We start from the raw sequence: 22,235 nt of genomic DNA on the forward strand, positions 1-22,235 counted from the left end.
AATTCTGTGTATATGCATGTATATATTTATATTCATATAATTTATAATATATAGAAATGTATCTAAAATATGAAAACATTTTTATATATATAAATATATTCATGCACGTGTTTTTTATATAAAGATAATAAATATACACCGTACACACACACACACACACACACACACACACACACATTATATATATATATATATATATATATATATATATATATATATATATATATATATATATATATACATATATATACACATATATATATACATATTGACCTTAAGTAAACACTTGCTGAACATTAAGCACCTCCTTCCAGTAACCATTTTTTGAGAGAGAAAAAAACACATTTAAATACCTCAAATCACAAGATGGTTTAACCTGCTGTCTTGAGAACTATGATTTAGTTAATATTTAAATACCCTTTTAATGCAGTTTAACCTCATGTTTTGCTTGTATCACAGTCTTTTTGAACTCATTTAAATGTTAAACTTATTAAAGTTTAAACATTTACATTCATGAGATTATAGAGAGATTGTTTCCTACAAACTACGCTTGCGACTTGTTCCTGCCAAAGGATCTCGAATGAACATTTTTACGCAATACCTCCCCCCCGCTCTAGAAGAATGGTTTGATCCAGACTGTTGCAATGCTTCGGGAGAGCAGATACATATTGAATACATTACAGCAGAGCGGCTTCATCTATAGCGCTGGAAGGTTTCGCTACAATGCAGACTGATGTGTGTTCTTCTTAACGCCCTAACAAGTTGGAGCACAGTAGCGGTATCTCGAAATGCATGCTGCGACAAACAGTTTCTTCATTTGTTTCCTCTCCACACTCGTTCGTATGTACCAATGTAGGTAGAAACGGGGGCTGTAGACAACCGCGGAGCACCTTTACGTTTACGTGGAGTAATCTGAAAGTTAATTGGACCGTGGGCCTTGCGACGACACTTGTGTGTTTGGCAGAGTCGATTTCGACATTCTTGTACAGTGCGTGAGGAAGTGAGAAGACAGATTTGGGGATAAATAGCCGACAATGAACGTGGAATTACCTCCAGTTGCAACATGGCTGCTGCTTAGATGTTTATTGGAAAAGTTCAGCCCTGAACACTAAGAAAGTTTTAAAATAACCCACGTCGCATAAAAGAACTTTTCTAGCGTAATTCAGCTCTGGACTGGATAGGACCACACAGGGAATCAGAGCGAGTGTAGCTCGCCGTCATTCAGTTTGGTCCCTGCATGACAGCAAACCAACACCGAGGGCTTTCCGTGAACACTCTCGCTTTTAACAGCATTTTCAACTTGGTCAAGGACTTGTAGTTCTACAGCAGAAAATGCATTTCTCCATCCCCGAGACGGAGGTCCGCTCCGATGAAAATGGATCGACATATGTGGTAAGTGTAGTGGAGGTCAAATAAGCGATGCGTCTAGCTTTTACATTAGCAGTGCTGTGAATAGTTATTGTAAACGAATCTTTTCTTTTAGTGAACGAATCTTTTGCTGACTGACGGAATGTGAGGGAACATGTCCGTTCATTCAGATCGTGATATGAGTCAGTCTCCTTCACAACAAGAAGAGAAAGAGGCGGAAGAATTATAAATAACGTTATATTAAAATGACTGATACAGAATTCATTTAAAATGATATATAGATGTAATTTTATTTACTTAATTTAGGCTGTTGTCTTTCACAGTTCAGTTGACAAAATGGAGGAAATTTATAGATCTACCATGTTTTCATCTGAGTGGAAATGTTTTTAATACTAAAACTCTCTTAAGTAGGAGTCTCCTAGTATAGATTTGCAGAAACACAGATTTTAATAAAGCATAACAATACTTATTTTAATCGTGAAGTACTTATGTTTATAAACAAATTGGTTGAGTGAGTGATTCAATGATTCACTTATTACACTGGCAGGATAAGGCTAACGATTCAGTAAACAAAGTTGAATACATTTTTGTAATGAATGGATTAAAAAAAAACTAAAACCCAACTACTAAAAGTGAATTAAATTGCAATAATATTTCAAAAACTGTACTGTATTTTTTAGCTTTTAATAAAGCATATCAAAACTCATTTTAATCTTGAAATACTCTGTTTTTATAAACAAATTAGCTGTGTGAGTGATTCAATGATTCACTCATTATTACACTGGCAGGAAAAGGCTAACGATTCAGTAAACAAAGTTTAATAAATCTTTGCAGTGAACAGATTCAAAAAATTAGACCCAGCTGCTAAATATGAATATGGAGTAAATATGAGTACTTTTTTTGAAGAGTATGGCTTTTGAAATTGTAGTAATATTTCACAAACTGTAGTGTATTTTAAGATTTAAAAAACGCATAACAAGACTACTTTTAATCTTAAAATACTTGGTTTTATAAATGAATTGGTTGAGTGAGTGATTCAATGATTCACTCATTACACTGGCAGGATAAGGCTAACGATTCAGTAAACAAAGTTGAATGCATTTTTGTAATGAATGGATTCAAAAAAACTAAAACCCAACTTAGTGAACAAATTAAATCTAAAAAACTAAATCCCAGCTGTTAAATATGAATATAGTGTAGATATTCATACATCTATTGTAAGAGTATGGCTAATATTTCTTAAAAAACATGTAGCACGTATTGAGTGACAAAAAAAGAAATCAGGAAGCTTTGCTAATGGATGTTCACAGACACTCCAGCTAGCATCGTCTAGAGTTGTTGTTGTGTGAATTGGATTTGCAATGTCTCAGTTCTTCTGGCATCTCTCCCTCAGCCATATGCAGTGCAAGATTGCCATTTCTTTCAGCATAACAGTTATCCAGCATAACTGGAAACATAGCTGGCTCACTATGAAGACATGACACTTCATTTGTCTGTGAAACAGCGAGCCTATCAATAACAGACAGCTTCAGTTTCGGCTCCTGCAGGAGGACTCATCTGTATTGCACTGAACTGTGGGTTCATTACAAAGCATATTTTGCCTGAATCCTCTCTCGTAGGTGTCTGCAGATGTAGTGCAGATGTGCGGCCTGTGGTGTTGACTCTCCTTAGCCACTAAATGATTTGAACAAGGCCTGAGATTATTTATGAGCTCCACTGTGCACATGGATGCTCTCAGCACTCTTAAAACACCTCCAGAGGTTTCAAAGGTTTTCGTGCACTGACGTGAAGATATTGAATCATTCCTAACAGACTGACTGCAGACATTGTTTGTGTCCATCTGTGACTGTGATTCAGAGAGACTTTCTCCATCACAGATCTCAAAACGATAAATCTTTCAAGGCCACTGAGATAGTTGGTCTGATGTATGAATCACTCACTTTTTACTGCGTTTTTTATTTTTGTTTCACTTTCGTTGTTTTGCCAAATTTAAAACAGGTTTTGCATTAACAGGTTTTTACTGGTCAAGAGGGGGATCGGAAAGATTTTTGTTCTGTTTTTGAATGCCTCTTCTGCTTAGCAAGGCTGCATTTATTTAAAAATACAGTAAAAACAGTGAAATATTATTTATAATAGCTGTTTTCTTATTATTAATGTTGAAATCGGTTTTGCTGCTTCATATATTTGTGGAAACCATTATACATTAACATTCAGAAGTTTGGGTTCGAAAAAATGCATTAAATTGATCAAAAATGACATTAAGGACATTTATCATGTTTCTATCTAAATATGCTGTTCTTTTAAAATTTCTGTTCATCAAATAATACTGAAATATAAAACGTTTTGACAAAAATATGAAGCAGCGCAACTGAAGACTGGAGTAATAATGTTAAAAATTCAGCTTTGCATCACAGAAATAAATTGTATTTTACAATATATTCAAATTGAAAATAGTCATTTTAAATTGTAATAATATTTCTAAAATTTTACAGTATTTTTGATTCAATATTTTTTTTTAAATAACTGCTTTCTTATTATTATTAATGTTGAAATCAGTTGTGCTGCTTCATATTTTTGTGGGAACCATGATACACTAACATTTAAAAGTTTAATTCAAAATAATGTTGCAAAAGATATTTCTTTCTACCAAATGCTGTTCTTTTGACATTTCTATTCATCAAATAATCCTAAAACATAAAAGGTTTCACAATTTTGAAAAAAAAATCACAAATACATCTTTTTGACCGGTAGTGTGTGTATATATATAAATTATTTATTTAAATTCTAATTTTTTTTTTTTTTTAAAGCTAAATTTAATATGTTGTATACATATAGTCAAACCAAAATTGATTCAGAAACCTTCAAAATTTCTCATGTTAACACTATTTATTCTCTATAGTTTGGAATGACAAGACCTCAAGAGTTAAACTGTGTTAGAATAAATTTATCTTGACAATGTTGGATAACTTTGATAGAAAGGTATGTAACAAAACAAATCTCAAATCTTTGCTGGTAGTCAACTTTATGAAGAAGTTTTGGGAGTAATAGTTCACACTTTACTTTATTATGCTATCCTCACTTACATAAATGAACTATAGTGTCCTGCAACCACTAGTAAAAAATAAAACTATCAAAAATTATATCTGGTGTCTGAATTTTTGGTTTGACTGTAGATATAATTTTAATGCAATGTTCAAATATTTGAAATATTTTTAAGTAAACAATAACACTGATCCTGATTTTCCAGAATTTTCGGAAATCAACTTAAACTTGCTTTTTGTCTGCATTCACTCACAACCAGAAGCAGTTTTCTCCAGACATCTAAAGCATAATGTTGTCTTATTCTATATTTGTCTTACTCTATTTTCGACAGGGAGTTGCGAATATGCTGTTCATATCAGCAAATATGCATACATTGTAGAAGAGCCACAAAAATGAGGGGGCTGCAATTTAAATGCCATACTTCCTGTTCAAACACAAGGGCAAAAAGTATTGTATTTCCTGAAGACTTGCCTACTCATTCTTCCTTTTTGTTTAATTTGACAACAAGTAAAGGCATGGCCGTTTCATCCTACCTCTGTCAATAGACTTGTTCTAGCTTTGATATCTTTAATGACTCGCATGTATTAACTGTGTAGCGGTGCTTGTGCCGTGCCGCCAATAATTGGGTCATTGCATGCCATACATATTTGCAGAAGTCTTTTTAATAAGGATGAATGCATGTAAATTCAGTGAGGTCTGTTGAGACCATTCCTATTACAGTCTAACAAAGTAAAACATTTTTGGGTCAGAACCGCTCTGTTTGACTGCAGATTTTAAAGGCCACACGATCCACAAGAATGCCCTAAGAAATGTTTTTCCTGTATTCACCCAGTGTTTTTGAAAAGGCGACCTTCATAATTGGTTTTCCATTCTGAAATCAAAGTCTGAGTAATACTAAGACATGCTTTGATTTGTGTCTAGTTGACACTATGCTTGTTTTCTGTCTTTTATGTAATAGTCCAGTATCTCTTACGCTTTTCAACACCTAAATACGTGCACTATGATGAGTAGTCAAAACAACAACAAATCAGGAAGTCGGACAATAGTGCAAAATGTGTCCCTCAACACTTAAACAGCTAACTTACTTTCCTTTTAACAAAAAATGGTGGCAAGAAGTCGAAATCAAAATATGATTATTGTGCTTTCCTGGTTGTATTTATTGGCATGGATGCAATATCAGCAACAGCTGGAAAGCTTTTGGGGAGAAGATGAACTGAATGGCCTTGGTTTTACAGGCTCAGTAAGGGATAACCACTTTAGAAACTTCTTGTTTTTTGTGGTATGGCTAAAATAATAGCAAGACACAACTATTCAAAAGCTGTTTTCATATATAACTTTCTCAATTACGAAGCCACTGTGCACAATTGACACATAGTCTTTGATTTTAGTGTCAAAATGTGTTTTAGTTTAAAAATGCTAGCTTGTCCCCATGTAATTATTTTGTATTTGTGGTGAAAAAAATAATGATTTCCATTTCCATTACTTTTCTTAATTTGCATTTACATTTAACATTTCAAAGTCATAAGAATTAGTAAATAGAAGTATTCAGATTTAACCCCTCTTGTAATTAACATTTTCATAAATTACACTATTTTAACAGATTACTATATCTATATCAGAATATATATATATATTAGGGCTGGGACACGATTAATCGCGATTAATCGCATCCAAAATAAAAGTTTATGTTAACATACTAAATGTGTGTTTACTGTGTATATTTATTATGTATATATAAATACACACACATACATGTATAGCCTTTAAAAAATACTTATATGTGTGGATAGTTATATTTGTATTTAATTTAGATTATATATAGAATTATAAATATTTTATTTATTTTAATTTAATTTTTATTTTCAGTTTTCTTTAATATACATGTTTGTGTGTGTATTTATATATACATAATAAATATACACAGTAAACACACATTTAGTATGTTAACATAAACTTCTATTTTGGATGCGATTGATCGCGATTAATCGTGTCCCAGCCCTAATATATATATATATATATATATATATATATGAGTGTTTATTTTGGATATTTTATGTGCACTACCATTTAAGACACAAAAAAATATTTAAAATAATTGCTGCTCCTTTTGAACTTTCTATTAACCAAAGAATTAATCAAAATCACCGTTTCCACAAAAATATTAAGCAACACAACTGTTTTCGATGTTGATAATAATATATATGAGAAATGATTATATAAAATTCAGCTTTGTCATCACAGGAATAATACATTATATTTTAAATTGTTTTAAAGTGGAAACCTGTGGAAGCCTGTTTCCACTACTGAATAAAATTTAAATGTAAAAAAAGTTATTGTGAGTTGTTTCACAATTGTGACTGTTTTTCTCAGAATTGCATGACACAAACTTGCAATTCTGACTTTTTTTCTCAGAATTGTGAGATATTAACACAATTGTGAGTTATAAAGTCAGAATTATGTGATACAAACTCGCAATTCTGAGAAATAGTCGCAACTGCATGATATAAACTCGCATTCGTGAGTAATAGAGTCAGAATTGCATGATATAAACTCACAATAGTGAGCTATAAAGTCAAAATTGTAAGATAAACTTGCAATTCTGAGAAATGAACTCAGAATTTTGTGATATAAAATCGCAATTAAGTACAAATTGTGAGATAAACTCTAAATAAAGATAGGAGATAAAGTCTTTTTGGACTTTATAAATCACAATTGTGAGTTTATATCTCTCAATTCTAAGAAAAAAGTCAGAATTGTGAGATACAATGTCACAAATATGAATTCTGACTTTAATTCTCGCAATTGTGAGTTTATATCACACAATTTTTAGTTTATATCTAGCAATTCTGACTTTATAACTTGCAATTGTGCATTTATTCCTCACAGTTTTGAGAAAAAGGTCAGAATTGTGAGATGTAGACTTGAAATTGCTAGGGGAAAAAAGTCAGAATTGTGAGATGAAATAGTCGCAGTTACCTTTTTTATTTTTTATCCAGTGGTGGAAACCAGCCATTTTGAATTGTAATTTTGAATTTGCCATTTTTTACTGTATTTTTAATCAAATAAATGCAGCCTTAGTAAGCATAAGTGACTCAAAAACAAAAAAAATCTTACTGATTCATTATTGAGTGTTTATTTTTATAATGTTGTTCCTTTTTTCAGGCTTACAATATCCATGTGAATGGTGTCTTGCATTGTCGAGTACGTTACAGCCAGCTCCTGGGCCTCCATGAACAGGTAAACATACATTTTTGTCACAACCTTCCTTTCAGAAATTAGTATTGCACTGGTATTTTTAAAATATGTGAAGCATGGCTTCGAAATAGCTGTTTGTTACAAAACACAGTATTTAACAATTAGTTACGAACCAGTGGCTATAAAATCAGCCACTTAATAGTCAGTTAGTGCTGTGGATGCTGAGATTGTGAAACGTGTTTTGAAACTGATACCTAAAATTGAGGAAGTGAAACATAATTAGAACAAAATTACAGTAGATATAATGGTGTATTGGTTTTGTGCAAATCTATTATTTTATTCAACACTTGGATGGAGAGCCACTTTCTTAGAGGAGTGATTTTATTTAATATATTTTAATTATAGTTATTAACTATTTTGTACTGTTTTGGACATGATCAGGCTCTCTCTAGTTTTTAGCCACTGCAGTTAGCCAAATAACATCTGTAATTTGCTTAATCATATTTGCTGAAGATGAAGTGTGAGAAAAACACCGACTTTTTTGATTTGGATTAAAATCACAAAGTGCGCCTTTGAAATATAGATTTACTTCGTCTGAATAGTCAAGTGGTGAAGCTGTGATCATATTCACCGGTACGAATAAGTCACAATCTTGGGAAATATTTTGAGTGGTCACCCACCGAAAGTGACGCATTGATTTAATAAAAGGATCTGCCTATTACCGTTCTAACACCTACCAATTTCACAGACACTAAGTTTCCTCATGAATGAGAGAGAACTTCAGTGATCTCACCATTAAGAGGATGTTGTGTTGTTTCACAGCCACTGTTGCTAGGTAACAGGGCGTTGAGGGCCTAGGCAGATCATACGTGGTCATATGATGCAATCCGGAGAGGCTGTCATGGTGTGAGGCTTGCAGTTAACCCTTAAAACAGGCCTTTAAGTAATCAAAATCTTATAAACTGTCTAGTTTCAAAATTAGTTTTATTTTTAGTTAACAATAGCAACACTGCTGTATATATTTCCATGTGATTTCCCTATTGTGCTGTTGAATAAATCCCAATAACACAGATGGAGCAACAGCAGGCATAATTTTAGTAGATGCTGTGAAGTGTAAACAGATTTATTAGCTTGGTGCCCGAGAGACCCGCAGTCAGCGTGTACGACAGAGCAGTGCACAGCGGCCAAGGGCAAGCAGTGGTCAGTTTAATATTGTCCACTCTGAATAACCAAACACTGTGTTTTCAGAATTGGACCTCATCAATTTAAAACGAACTTCTCTCCCTGTGTCCTTTCAGATAAAAAAAGAGTATGGAAATAACGTGGTGCCGGCTTTTCCACCAAAGAAGATCTTCACCCTCACACCGGCTGAAGTCGATCAGAGGAGAGAACAGCTAGAGAAATACATGCAAGCTGGTGAGAAGCATCATCTTTTACCTAAAAAGTTCTCAGTTTCAGTGTTGTTTTTGACAACCATCTTAGATTTAGTCTTAGTCTTTTGGACTAAAATGCTTATTAGTTTTAGTCACATTTTAGTCGACGAAAAGTCATAAAGGTTTTAGTCTAGTTTTAGTCAAAAAAAGGGGGGAAAGTAGTCTTTTAACAAATTAATGTAGGTCAGTAAGTATTTTGCTGTTGGGTAGTGTCACTTATAAGTTGTGAAAATAGCAGATCTATAGTTCAACACAATGTGAGCTTCCGGATGGACTATTTTCACCAATAATTACAATAATGAAGGAATGGTTTTAGACATAAGACATATATGTGACCCTGGACCACAAAACCAGTCATAAGGTTAAATTTTACAAAACTGAGATGTATACATCGTATGAAAGCTCAATAAATAAGCTTTCTATTGATGTATGGTTTGTTAGGATAGGACAATATTTGGCCGAGATACATCTATTTGAAATCTGGAATCTAAGGGTGCAAAAAAATCAAAATACTGAGAAAATCACCTTTAAAGTTGTCCAAATTAAGTTCTTAACAATGCAAATTACTAATCAAAAATTACATTTTGATAGGTTTACAGTAGGAATTTTACAAAAAATCTTAATGTAACATGATCTTTACTTAATTTCCTAATGATTTTTGACATAAAAGAAAAATCAATAATTTTGACCCATACAATGTATTTTTGGCTATTGCTACAAATATACCCCAGCGACTTAAGACTGGTTTTGTGGTCCAGGGTCACATATTTGAAATAATGTGCAAACTGCCGCCATCATGGTTAATCGTCTGTCTGTCTGTCTGAGTGACAACAATGTGACATGTTGAGCACGTTGTGCGCTGCACGCCAGGTGGTGAGCGTAACCAAACAAGGATAGAATGCTAAAACAGCTTGCCATAGCCTACTAGTATGGCAAAGAGTATTTAATGCTAAAACGGCTTGCCATAGCGGCAGATACTTCTTAGGTTTTAATTGGCATGCACAATAAGCAGAAATGTTGTGCATTTTAAACGTCTGACGGACCACCCACTAACATTTTCGTCTATTCTCGTCTCGCCAACGAAAACTCACACACGTCTCGTCATGTTTTAGTCATCAACGAGCCATTTTTATCTCGTCATCGTCTCGTTATCGTCATGAAAAAAAGTGCTCAGTTTGAGACACAGTTTGTCGTTCCAAACCCGTAAGACCTTCATTTTGTAGGAAATCCGAGAGCTGTCTGACCCTGCATAGACAGCAATGCAACTGACACATTCAAGGCCCAGAAAGGTAGTAAAGGCATTATTAAAAAAGAAGTTCACTTCCAAAATAAAAATGTACAGATAATTTACTCACCCCCTTGTCATCCAAGATGTTCATGTCTTTCTTTCTTCAGTCGTAAAGAAATAGTTTTTTGAGGAAAACATTTCAGGATTTTTCTCCATATAGTGGACTTCTATGGTGCCCGCGAGTTTGAACTTCCAATATGCAGTTTCAATGCAGCTTCAAAGGGCTCTAAAATCTAGCCAAACAATCTGTTTCTAAAAAAAAAAAATTGTCAATTTATTTACACTTTAACCTCAAATGCTCGTCTTGTCTAGCTCTGTGTGGACACAGTTAGGGAAAAACTCCCATCTTGTTTTCTCCTAAGGGTTCCTGCATGGTTTGGAAAAGTATGGAATTTGATTTAAGTATTTGAAAAAAAGAAAGCAGAGTATGGAAAAGTATTTGTGTTTCCAGACTTTTGCCCCCATTTAGTTTCTTTATAATAGAAAATTAAGAATTTATTTAAAGTAAATTTATTGTGCAAGAAGTCGAAGTCAAAATACGACTGAATGAATTCAAGGTGTACTTTTTCATTATGCAAAATGCAGATTATATTCTTAGCACCATATTACATAGCCTCAAGGATCTTTGTAAAAATAAAAAATATACAGACTTTTATGTGTGCACGAGAAACCATTAAACTTAGCAAATAGGACAATGAGAACTGAGTCACTTATTATGCCATCAGCCCATTTTGTGATGTGGTTTCTTGGCTGCCATAGACTATACGTTAAAGAGACCTAAGGCCTTGAAATACGGCATACTGCCCTAATGAAAGACCAATTTTAAACACTTTTTTTTAATAATTTTATGCCATTTGCCCATTTCGTGTCATGGTTTCTGACCTGTGGTGCCACAGAGGATGTGTATTGCTCTTAGGCCTTAATATTAAAGGTAGTACCATAAGAAAAGCCAAATTTTGAGCACATTTAGTTAATTCATGTGCATCCATGCTTTTGTTTTGTTCATACTGAGATGAGATGCACAAAGGAAATGGGTTATATGAAACTAGAAGTTGTAATGCGTTGAGCATGCAAAAAATTCCCATGCGCATTTCAATATTTGTGACCCTGGACCACAAAACCAGTCATAAGGTTAAATTTGACAAAACTGAGATTTATACATCATATGAAAGCTCAATAAATAAGCTTTCTATTGATGTATGGTTTGTTAGGATAGGACAATATTTGGCCAAGATACATCTATTTGAATATCTGGAATCTGAGGATGCAAAAAAATCAAAAATACTGAGAAAATCACCTATAAAGTTGTCCAAATTAGGTTCTTAACAATGCATATTACAAATCAAAAATTACATTTTGATATATTTACAGTAGGAATTTTACAAAAAATCTTCATGGAACATGAACTTTACTTAATTTCTTAATAATTTTTGGCATAAAACAAAAATCAAAAATTTTGACCCATACAATGTATTTTTGGCTATTGCTACAAATATACCCCAGCGACTTAAGACTGGTTTTGTGGTCCAGGGTCACATTTTCTTAAGGGCACAAATAAGTTTCTTGTGTGCATGTAAAGGTCTTTTATTTATATATATATATATATATATATACTGTTTTATATACCTAATATAATGTTGAAAATAATGCTCTATGAACTATATATGTTAAATATTGTCTCAAAATCTACTGAGAGGTTTGGAAATTTGAGTTTGGAAAAGTATGGAATTTTGAAATGGAAAAAAATCGCCCTACATTGCTGCAGAAGTACTGACCCAGTGTTTACAAAGTGAACATGCAAAGAACATCAAACCCCTTTACAAAAAAGGTAAAACAGCGATGCAGGACGACTTTGAATGCAGAGCAAGACAAGTCGAGCATTTGAGGTTAAAAAAAAGTATATAAATTGACACTTGATAAGACCCTTCTTCTTTGGCTGCGATCGTTTAGAGCCCTTTGAAGCTGCATTGAAATGCAATTTTCAAGTTTATGGGCATCACTGAAGTCTACTATATGGAGAGAAATCCTGAAATGTTTATCTCACAAAACATAATTTCTTTACGACTGAAGAAAGAAAGACATTAACATCTTGGATTAAAGGGGGTGAGTAAATATTTGCTCTGAAGTGAACTTCTCCTTTAAGATAGTGAGAAAATACGACAGGACGCCGGGTCCTGCGTCAGCAACACCACACGGATGCGTTGTGCTACTCTCATGAACGCGTCAAAGACTGACATGGAAGAGAAGAAATCGTTGTGTAAAGTCATTATTTTTGTTTCTTTGCGCAAAAAAATCTTGTAGCTTCAAAACACATGGTTGAACATGGACTATTTTAACAATGTCCTTACTACCTTTCTGGGCATCGAATGTGTCAGTTGCTTTGCTGTCTATGCAGAGTCAGAAAGCTATCAGATTTCATTAAAAGTTAATTAAAATGTGTTTTCTGAAGACGAACAAAGGTCTTACGGGTTTGGAACGACATGAGGGTGAGTAATTCACGACACAGTTTTCATTTTTGGGTGAACTATCCTTTTGATATTGACCACCAGTGTTGTATAGCGTTGAGGATTTTGCCATGCGTGTAGTTTAACAGGTTATGGGTGAGGTTTTCTCCACACAAAAGGAAATCAGCAGTGCTGGCAGCACCAAGAGCCGTTTGCTCTAATCCATTCCAGCACTGGCACTTTCCATCGAACAAGCTAAGCCTTGTTGAGCTTATTTGCTCACAGTCTGGAGCTGCTCTTGGCTGGGGCTCCCCTCAGTTACATCATTGAGAAACATGGTTATGGAAAATTAACCGACACAAACACACAAGCTGTTCAGAGAGAATATTTTGTTAGTTTGTACAAATGTCTTGTGGTTGTTTACTTGTGCGCTATATTGGAAGTAAAAATAAACATTATAGTTTATGTTGGTCTGTTTGCCGGCAGGTGTTTTTTTTTTATGTAAAACTGAGGTTATTATTAGTCAGGGAGGCATGGTGGTATTTTTAGAGAAAAGGCTGCATTGTATACCAGTTTAGTTTGTGTTTTACATGATTTTGACAAATTATTTTTAAAACACTGAGGTTTACAGGAATAAGAAAGTTGCATTAAGATACACAAAAATATTCTGACAATCATTCTACAAACTTTCCCAGAGGAAATTTGTACCTTGAACCTTTTAAAGGACTGTCACTCCAGTCTTTAGTGTCACATAATTCTTCATAAATCAATCTAATATGCTGATTTACTGCTCAAAAAAACAGTTCTTATTGTCAATGTTGAAAACAGTTGTGCTACTAAATATTTTTGTGGAAACTGTATACATTTTTTACCTAATTATTCAAAAAAAAAAGTTATAACAATAATTATTTGAAATATAAATGTTTTAATGTTTGTCACTTTTGATCAATTTGATGCATCCTTGCAGAATAAAAGCATCACTTTCTTTCAAAATCTCCAAACTTTTGAATAGTAATGTTTATGCTTAGTTAAATGTTTATTTTTATCCATTATATATTATATTATATGATATGATAATGTGATACAAGTAACTGCCCCTATTAAGTAGCTTCAGTTTATTGCAATATTATTCTATTAATTCTATTATTATTAGCTTGGATTATCAAAAACAAAGTAGCTTGACTACTTTGCCATAGTTTGGCAAGTTACAAGTTTTAATATTTTTAATGAAAACTTTATTTTCTCCTGCAGTGCGTCAAGACCCCATTCTGGGATCCAGTGAGATGTTCAACAGCTTTTTGAGAAAAGCTCAACAGGTATGACTTCTATATCATTTTAAATTACAAAAATGTTTAATAATTCAATAATTAATTATCATAATTGGAAATCTATAGTGCTATTTGAACTATTGTAAACATATAATACCAGTCAAAAGTTTTTGAACAGTATGATTTGTTTTTTAAATAGTTATCTTTTGATTACTAAGCCTGCATTTATTTGATCCAAGATACAGAAAAAGCAATAATATTGTGAAATATTTTTACTATTTAGAATAACTGTTTTCTGTTTGAATATATTTTAAAATGTAATTTATTCCTGTGATCAAAGTTAAATTTTTAGAATCATTACTCCAGTCTTTAGTGTCACATGATCCTTCAGAAATCATTCTAATATGCTGATTTGCTGTTCAAGACACATTTTTATGAATTATTATTATTATCATTATCATCAATATTTACAGTACTACTTTGATGAAAGATCCAAAGATCAGCGTTTATCTGAAATGAAATATTGTGTAACATTATACAATATAGCATTCAAAAGCTTGGAGTCAGTATTTTTTTTTTTCTTTTTTTTTTTTGTGAAAGAAATTATAGAAATGAATACTTTTATTTAGCAGGATTGTTTAAAAATTTATCAAAAGTGATGATAAAGAAATGTATGATGTTACAAGATTTCTATTTCAGATAAATGCTGTTCTTCAGCACTTTCTAATCATCAAAGAAACCTGAAAAAATTCTACTCGGCTGTCTTCACCGTAATAATAATTTTTTTGAGCAGTAAATCAGAATATTAGAATGCTTTCAGAAGGATGATGTGACACTAAAGACTGGAGTAATGTTGCTAAAAATTCAGCTTTGAAATCGTAGGAATTCTATTTTTAAAATATATTTAAATCTGTAAAATCAAAATTTTACTGTTTGGCTGTACTTTGGATCAAACAAATGCAGGCTTGGTGAGCAGAAGAGACTTCTTTAAAAAACATTAAAAATCTTACTGTGCAAAAACTTTTGACTGGTAGTGTACATATAGGAACTTCTTGTAAGTTTACAAATCCAGATCCTATAATCAAAGAATATAATATTAATAACTGTCATGACACTGCATGCTTTTTGTCCACTTGTCCAAAGCATTTTTAGGGATTTCCTGAAACATTAGTTGGTTTTTCCTCTCCCATGTTTAAAAATGTCCTTGCCATTTTTCGCCCTCATCCATCTCTGTATTTGCCTTTAGCAATCAACATTTGCATAATTTCTTTTTTTGCCTTCAACTTTATGTATCTAAACACAGTTCTCTGTCATAAAACCATCATCATTTGAATCTGACAAAAAAAAAGCTTTTCTATTAGTTTTTTTTTGTGTCGTTTCCAAAATTATTGTCTTGTTTTTAGAAGAAAAAAAAAGTCAAAATTAAGTTTTTGCTTAAAACAAAAATAATCTGCCAGTTGGGGTAAGCAAAATAATCTTGTTTTCTGGTAGAAATAAGGTTATTTTGTTTACTCCATTGGCAGATTATTTTTCTTGTTCTAAGAAAAAATTCTTATTTTTAAATATTTTGGCTAGAAACAAGAAAAGCGTTTTTTGCATCATCCAGTAAAAGGGTTAAACATTAGAGGATCTGGTTTATCTCATTTCCTCATTAAGATATGCTTATGTGCGTTGAGTGAAGAACCGGTTAATGTGCGCCTCTGTTCACTTCCTTACATTACATTCCAGTACCATCCTGTACTACATTTGTTGGCTGAATCACATAGATTGCGTTCATTCTTCAGGAATTTTGTTCCCCACCCCACATAGATATTGCCATTTTTCAGTCGGATCCCGTCCGTCCCCACGGCTGTCCATCAGAGAGCAGTCTGCAGGAACAGAAAAGGAGATTAGACTTGGCCTTGCGTTTTCATTTTCCAATCTCTATAAAGATCAGCTGCTGCTCTGAGACCCTCTGCCTCAGTGGGAGATGAAACATGCAGGCAGAGGGGGAAAAAGATGAATTTGCAAAAAGCGAAAGATAGGACCGTGAAAGAGCAGTGACGCTACTTTTTCACCAGTGTGGTGTTTTGTGTCGTCTTTTGACACTTATTCCCAAATCACTTCACTTCTCTAAGCACATGCAGTACATCGCACAGCTCAAAGCATTGCATTTATTAAAAATTGAAAGCATCCCCCGTATGAGCTGGAAATACACAGGAAGTAAAACTGCTCAGAGTGTGTGAAAGGGTGTGATTTAATGCCGTCCGTACTGCGTGTTCATGAGAATGCTCTGAGCTCAGCTGAATCTGACAGGAAGCATCAAAAGTTCAATTAGAGTTCAGCACAATTGTGTTTCCCCACACCTTTTTAAAGAGCTTCACTTTTTGGCTGTTCTGCAGGAGACCCAGCAGATCCCCACTGAGGAGGTGCAGCTGGAAATCTACCTGTCCAATGGCCAGAAGGTCAAAGTCAACATCCTCACATCTGACCAGACCGAAGATGTTCTGGAGGTTAGAATGGTGTTTTGTAACTGTTTTCAAAGCACACATCTGCTTCATGTTTTCAAAGCCTATTGTCATTGCAAGGTTTCTGCCTTTATGTTCGTTTGAATAGTAATGTCTATGGTTTACTGACGTGTCTTCTAACAATAAACAAATTCATATGGCCAAGGCCAGAAATGCATAAAAACATGAGATACACACTTTTCTTTGATTTTACAAGGATTTGTGTTTATTAGTGCCTTTAATAGGGATGTAACGGTATCAAAACTTCACGGTACGGTATTTATTGAATCATTTACAGGAAAAACAAAAGTAATGAAGAGACTCGAAAAAAGTGCCAGAAGTGTTTATTAAACAGTTTACATGAACACTGAACATATCAATGGCATAAAAAATAGCCATCTATCTGTAAACTTTGAAACAGAAACTTAAATTTTTCAATTTTAGTAACAAAAAATTATTAAAGCATGTAAAAAACAGTCAAATCAGTTTAGCTGAATGAGTTGTCTGAATCTAGTTGTCTGCTTGAAATAAGATTTTTTTTCTTACCCCATTGGCAGATTATTTAGCTTGTTTTAAATAAAAACTCACTTAATTTTGACTTGTTTTTACCTAAAACAAGACAATAATTTTTACTTGTCTAGAAAATCCTTCTTGATTTAAGAAATTTTAGATATTTTCGCTGGAAACAAGACAAAATTCTAAGTAAGAAAAGCATTTTTTGGAGTTCAGTAGGCTCTCATGCCTTTCTTTCTCATTAAATATTTATTAAAAACAATCCTTTAAAGAACTTTTCTACCTGGACAAGTGCATCTATTATGTTGCCTAGTTTATTTAAAACTGCACCTTTCCTTATTTTAAACCTAGCCAAAAAGCCACGTGTTGACTGTGAAACACAGTAGACTTCATTTATATGCATTTATGGTACATTTCCGTGTCAATCCATGTTCATTTTTACAGCGAACAATGCACTGTAACATTAATTCAGCGCATACAGCACAGCAAAAAATAGATTCGGTGCCGAAACGATCGCTGCACTGCTGCAAAGGCACCGCTTCTAGGACGTACTGCCGGACAGCAACCGCGTGCAGTGTGAACGCTCTAATCCGTTAACATGGGTGCTGAAAAGAATACGTAACGCATACGCACTGCAGACAGAGCATGTAGGTTCGACCATTTCCATCTCTTTTCCTTGCTGCTACAGTCTGTAGCGACAACAGACCGCAAAGGATGATGGCCACGCCTGGGCTGATGGGAAATGTAGTTCCCGCTACCTCCCGTTCGCTCCATTCGCCTGAGCAAACTTTTCTCAGATCCTATCAGAAACCTATCGTTTTATCGAGTCATGCGACCACGGTAGTATCGAAAAAATTTGCTATTGCGGTACGACGGTATTTACAATACCGTTACATCCCTAGCCTTTAAAGTTAACACTGGATTACTTTTATTGCTAACGAATAGGTATTATCTTATGATACAAACCAAACCAATATTGTTTTGCCACAATCTGTGTGATTTCAAGTTATTATTGCACATTTTCTTTGAAAAACATTTAATCACTCAAGCAAATTAAGTATATTTTAGTAATAATCATATATTATATATCATTTGAAAGCTTAAATACTCAAAATAAATAATAAATACTTAGAAAACGAACAGAAATTTTAGGTTATTTAAACCTCAAAATTTAGAGATCGGACATTGTGTTACCAAATGGTGCTTTAAAATATTTTAGCGGTCTCCTCCCCCTTAGTGGGTGGTGTCAATTATCAAATTACAAAATGTATTTTGGTATTTTACAATCAAAACTTTTTATAATCTTGACAAAATACATACCGTTGGAATGGTCTGAGTCTCAGGATTCCATATTTTGTGAAAGGAGTAATATTGACAGAAATGTATGTATTTGTGACAGAAAAATGCATTAAAAAAATCAAGGGCACCTGGTGGCTATTTGTGGTATAACACCCTAAATAAAATGTCAGGGGAACCTCACTTTTTTTTTTTTATATCAACTTCAAATTTGGAACATAACTTTTTTAGACAAAAGGCTTTTATTTTATAGCAGTTTTGCATTTACAAATATTTAGCAAAATATTTTTAATATAATTTAGTACAGTGCATTTTCTTTACATTAACTTTAAACTTCTATAACTTTTTGATACTTTCACATTTTAAAGTATTTCTGTAATGATCTGCTGATTGTCTTCTTTAAAAAGTTCAACCTTAGGTCTGTATTCCAAAGCGTTCATGAATTATAACAATTTACGTTTGGATTTGCATTTTAACATCTATGTTAAAAAATGGGGGGGGGGTTAAAAATTAACATTAAATGTAAAAATATACATTGTATAAATCATTAAAAAAATAAATTTTTTAATTATAAATGTCAGTACAAAATTATGAATTTAAAGTTTTCATTATTCAATTATAATTTTTTCATTTTTGCAAATGAGATGAGTAAAGAGGACTGAAATGTGCCTCTGTCCAGGGTCAATTTTTTTACATACACGACTGTTCAGAATCACTTAGGCTCAGTTTTTTTTTTTTTTTTTTTTTTTTTTTTAATTAAGAATGTAACATTTTTTTATTGAATTGATATAAAAAAATTGTTTTTGCAAAAACAATTAAGCAGCACAACTTTTTGCAGCATTGATAATAATGTTTCTTAAAGACATAGTTCATCCAAAAATGAAAATTCTGTCATTAATTACTCACCCTTATGTCTTTCCAAACCCATAAGACATTAATTTATCGTCTTAACACAAATTAAGATATTTATGATGAAATCCGAGAGCTTTCTGACCCTGCAAAGTTAGTAAGTTGTTACATAAATAGTTCAACCATAATGTCATGAAGCTACAAAAATACTTTTTGTGCACAAAGAACAAAAATAATACATTTATTCAACAATTTGTAGTTGGTAGTTGCGTTGTTGTCTATGCAGGGTCAAAAAGCTGTCTGATTTAATTAAAAAAAATCGTAATTTGTATTCCAAAGGTGAGCGAAGGTCTTACAGATTTGGAACAACGTGAGGATGAGCAGCAAAATCCCTTTAAGCTGCAAATCAGCATATTAAAATGACTTCTGAAGGATCGTGTGATGTTAAAGTCTGCAATAATGGCTGATGACAGTTTAGCTTTGTCATCACAGGAGTACATTACATTTTTAAATATATTCAAGTAGAAAAGTTATTTCAAGTCATATTTCAGAAAATTGCTGTTTTTACTGTAATTTTTATTTCTATAATACATTGAGAAGGCAACTCAAATTAACTACAAGTCAAAAAAAAGTAATAAATCTTTATCATTATTTAAATTGATTGATACTCTTACTATAGACTTCCTTTTCTTTTTGAAAATTAAATGAACACACACAATATGTGTTGTACTTAGTCTGTGTTAAAAATAGAAAGCAGATCATGCGTTTCTTCACTGATTCTTTACTTAGACCTGCTCTCCAATCAGCAAACACATATTTGAGCCTGGGTTTTAAGGGCTTTAAGGAGCTCATGGCCAATTCAAGCTCTCATTAAAATGCACCCTGCACCCATATGCAGCATGTGCTGCTTTCTGCTGTTCTATTAAAGCACACGGATGGCCCAAAGCGGCCTTTAGCACCTGATGAAAGTGAGAAAGTCAAGTGTTACACATAAAACAGGCATAAATGTAGTGAAGTGTAACCTGATCATGGGATCTGCTCGGATGTAATGTTTAACATCGAAACGACAACACTCCTGTTAAAGCATCCAAAGCATTTTGAAAGTTTGGGTACAAAAAGAAAAGCTTGTATTATAAAGAATGACAAAATGTATAGTTACAAAAATATGAAAGTGAAATGTTAAACACATAAGACCATCATCGGTTTAAAGGGATGGTTCGGAGTAGAATTGACTTCATTGCTATGCACTCCGAAGCCCATGTAAATACCCCATCCGAAGTTTTTTTTACCTTAGTCAAACATTTATGGAGATATTAGAGTTTTTCGAATTGCTTGTTACAGGAGTGAATGGTACATGTGATGTATCTCGTAAATTGCACCACTAAACGTGCAAGTAATCTTACCAAACTTCTACAGTAGTGTAAATAGGTTATGTACTCACAAAACGCTGCATCAGCACATTTGTAAGTCCACCATGAGTGTTTTAAAAACACGTTTTAGCCAATCCCTACTAGTCTCAAAAACTACAAATGGCGACACGTCGACGTCACTTCCCTGGTTTGAAAAAAGCACGTAAAAGTCCTCCTACAAGTTGACATGCACACAGATGTAGTAGGAGGACTTTTACGTGCTTTTTTCAAACCAGGGAAGTGACGTCGACTTGTAGTTTTTGAGACTAGTAGGGATCGGCTAAAACGTGTTTTTAAAACACTCATGGTGGACTTACAAATGTTCTGTTGCAGCGTTTTGTGAGTACATAACCTATTTACACTACTGTACAAGTTTGGTAAGATTACTTGCACGTTTAGTGGTGCAATTTACGAGATACATCACATGTACCATTCACTCCTGTAACAAGCAATTCGAAAAACTCTAATATCTCCATAAATGTTCGACTAAGGTAAAAAAAAAACTTCGGATGGGGTATTTAGATGGGCTTCGGAGTGCATAGCAATGAAGTCAATTCTACTCCGAACCATCCCTTTAAATGTACCCAAGTTCATTTTCTCTGGAGAGAAAATCTGTCCAGTAAAAGCATTGCTGTGTAGCAAGGACATTTCCTTGTCTTAATTCACGCAGAGACGATTTATCAAGGGTTATGTTTAATGATTTGCTTATGAATACATATGCATATCTTGTGAATTGGTTTGCTGTCATCTCTTGTTGGATAATAATGAGCGCAGTGTAGATTAATGATGCTTTAATGTCTTTTATCAGGCTGTGGCCTCAAAGCTTGACCTTCCTGATGAACTGGTGGGATATTTCAGCCTCTTCCTGGTTCAGGAGAGGGGGGATGGGGGCTGCACGTGTGAGTATAACAGCTGACATTTTTTTTTATTTAATTTTAAGACCGTTTTAACATTTGGTAGAAATCTGCTGGCATAAGACGTGGCCTGCTGGCATTAGCTGGAAGGTGGTTTGGCTGTTAGTAAATGGTATCTAAAAGTCAACATACTTCCTCTGGACTGAATATAAATGCAGTCCTGGCAGCTCAAAAGAGAAGTCTGTGTTCTGTTGAGATGGCCGCCCACTCTCCTCAAAAGTAAACTAAGGTCAAGTAGATGAAACTTTGGTCAAGCTGTTATTGGCATGGCGTGCACAGCTCTGCTGTAGGCCTGTAATGCATGTTAGACAAATATTGTTAATATTATTGCTCATACTGGGTTGGGGATTAAACTAAAACCAAACCCCAAGTATTAAACTTCTGGTCTATAACCCATGCTGTACTTTTTGTTTTGGCTCCAAATATGGATAATGCCTCAAATCATGCAGCCAAACCCCTTTAACATAAAATATTTACTTGAAGCACCCCATTAAATTTGTGCAATACGTGCATGTGCATAGTTATGTACAAATAAAAAAATAAAATGTCTTTATTTTAATACATCACATGCTTTTTGAATTAATATTAAGAATTTATTTTTATTTTTCCATATTTTTATTAATAAGATGTCTGCTATAATTTTTAGTAATTCATTTTTCTGTTTTAGTTATTTTACTGTTTACGTTACGTAATTAAAACATACATAAATACATATTTTCTTAGCATTTTG

The 22,235-nt window shown here is 33.5% G+C and overlaps 1 protein-coding gene across 2 annotated transcripts in view; it reads left to right on the plus strand.

The window, feature by feature from the left end:
- Positions 1-632: 632 nt before the first annotated feature.
- snx17 (sorting nexin 17) overlaps positions 633-22,235 on the plus strand; it is a 47,510-nt gene continuing 25,907 nt past the window's right edge. For both annotated transcript variants that reach the window (XM_073816598.1, XM_073816599.1), the window contains exons 1-6: positions 633-1,392; positions 7,573-7,647; positions 8,904-9,021; positions 14,022-14,086; positions 16,420-16,530; positions 21,400-21,490. In XM_073816598.1, coding sequence (XP_073672699.1) covers positions 1,333-1,392; positions 7,573-7,647; positions 8,904-9,021; positions 14,022-14,086; positions 16,420-16,530; positions 21,400-21,490 — 520 coding nt within the window. In that variant the 5' untranslated portion in view covers positions 633-1,332. The remainder of the gene's footprint in view (positions 1,393-7,572; positions 7,648-8,903; positions 9,022-14,021; positions 14,087-16,419; positions 16,531-21,399; positions 21,491-22,235) is intronic.

Source organism: Garra rufa, chromosome 13 (genome assembly GCF_049309525.1).
Source record: "Garra rufa chromosome 13, GarRuf1.0, whole genome shotgun sequence".
NCBI classification, from domain to species: domain Eukaryota; kingdom Metazoa; phylum Chordata; class Actinopteri; order Cypriniformes; family Cyprinidae; genus Garra; species Garra rufa.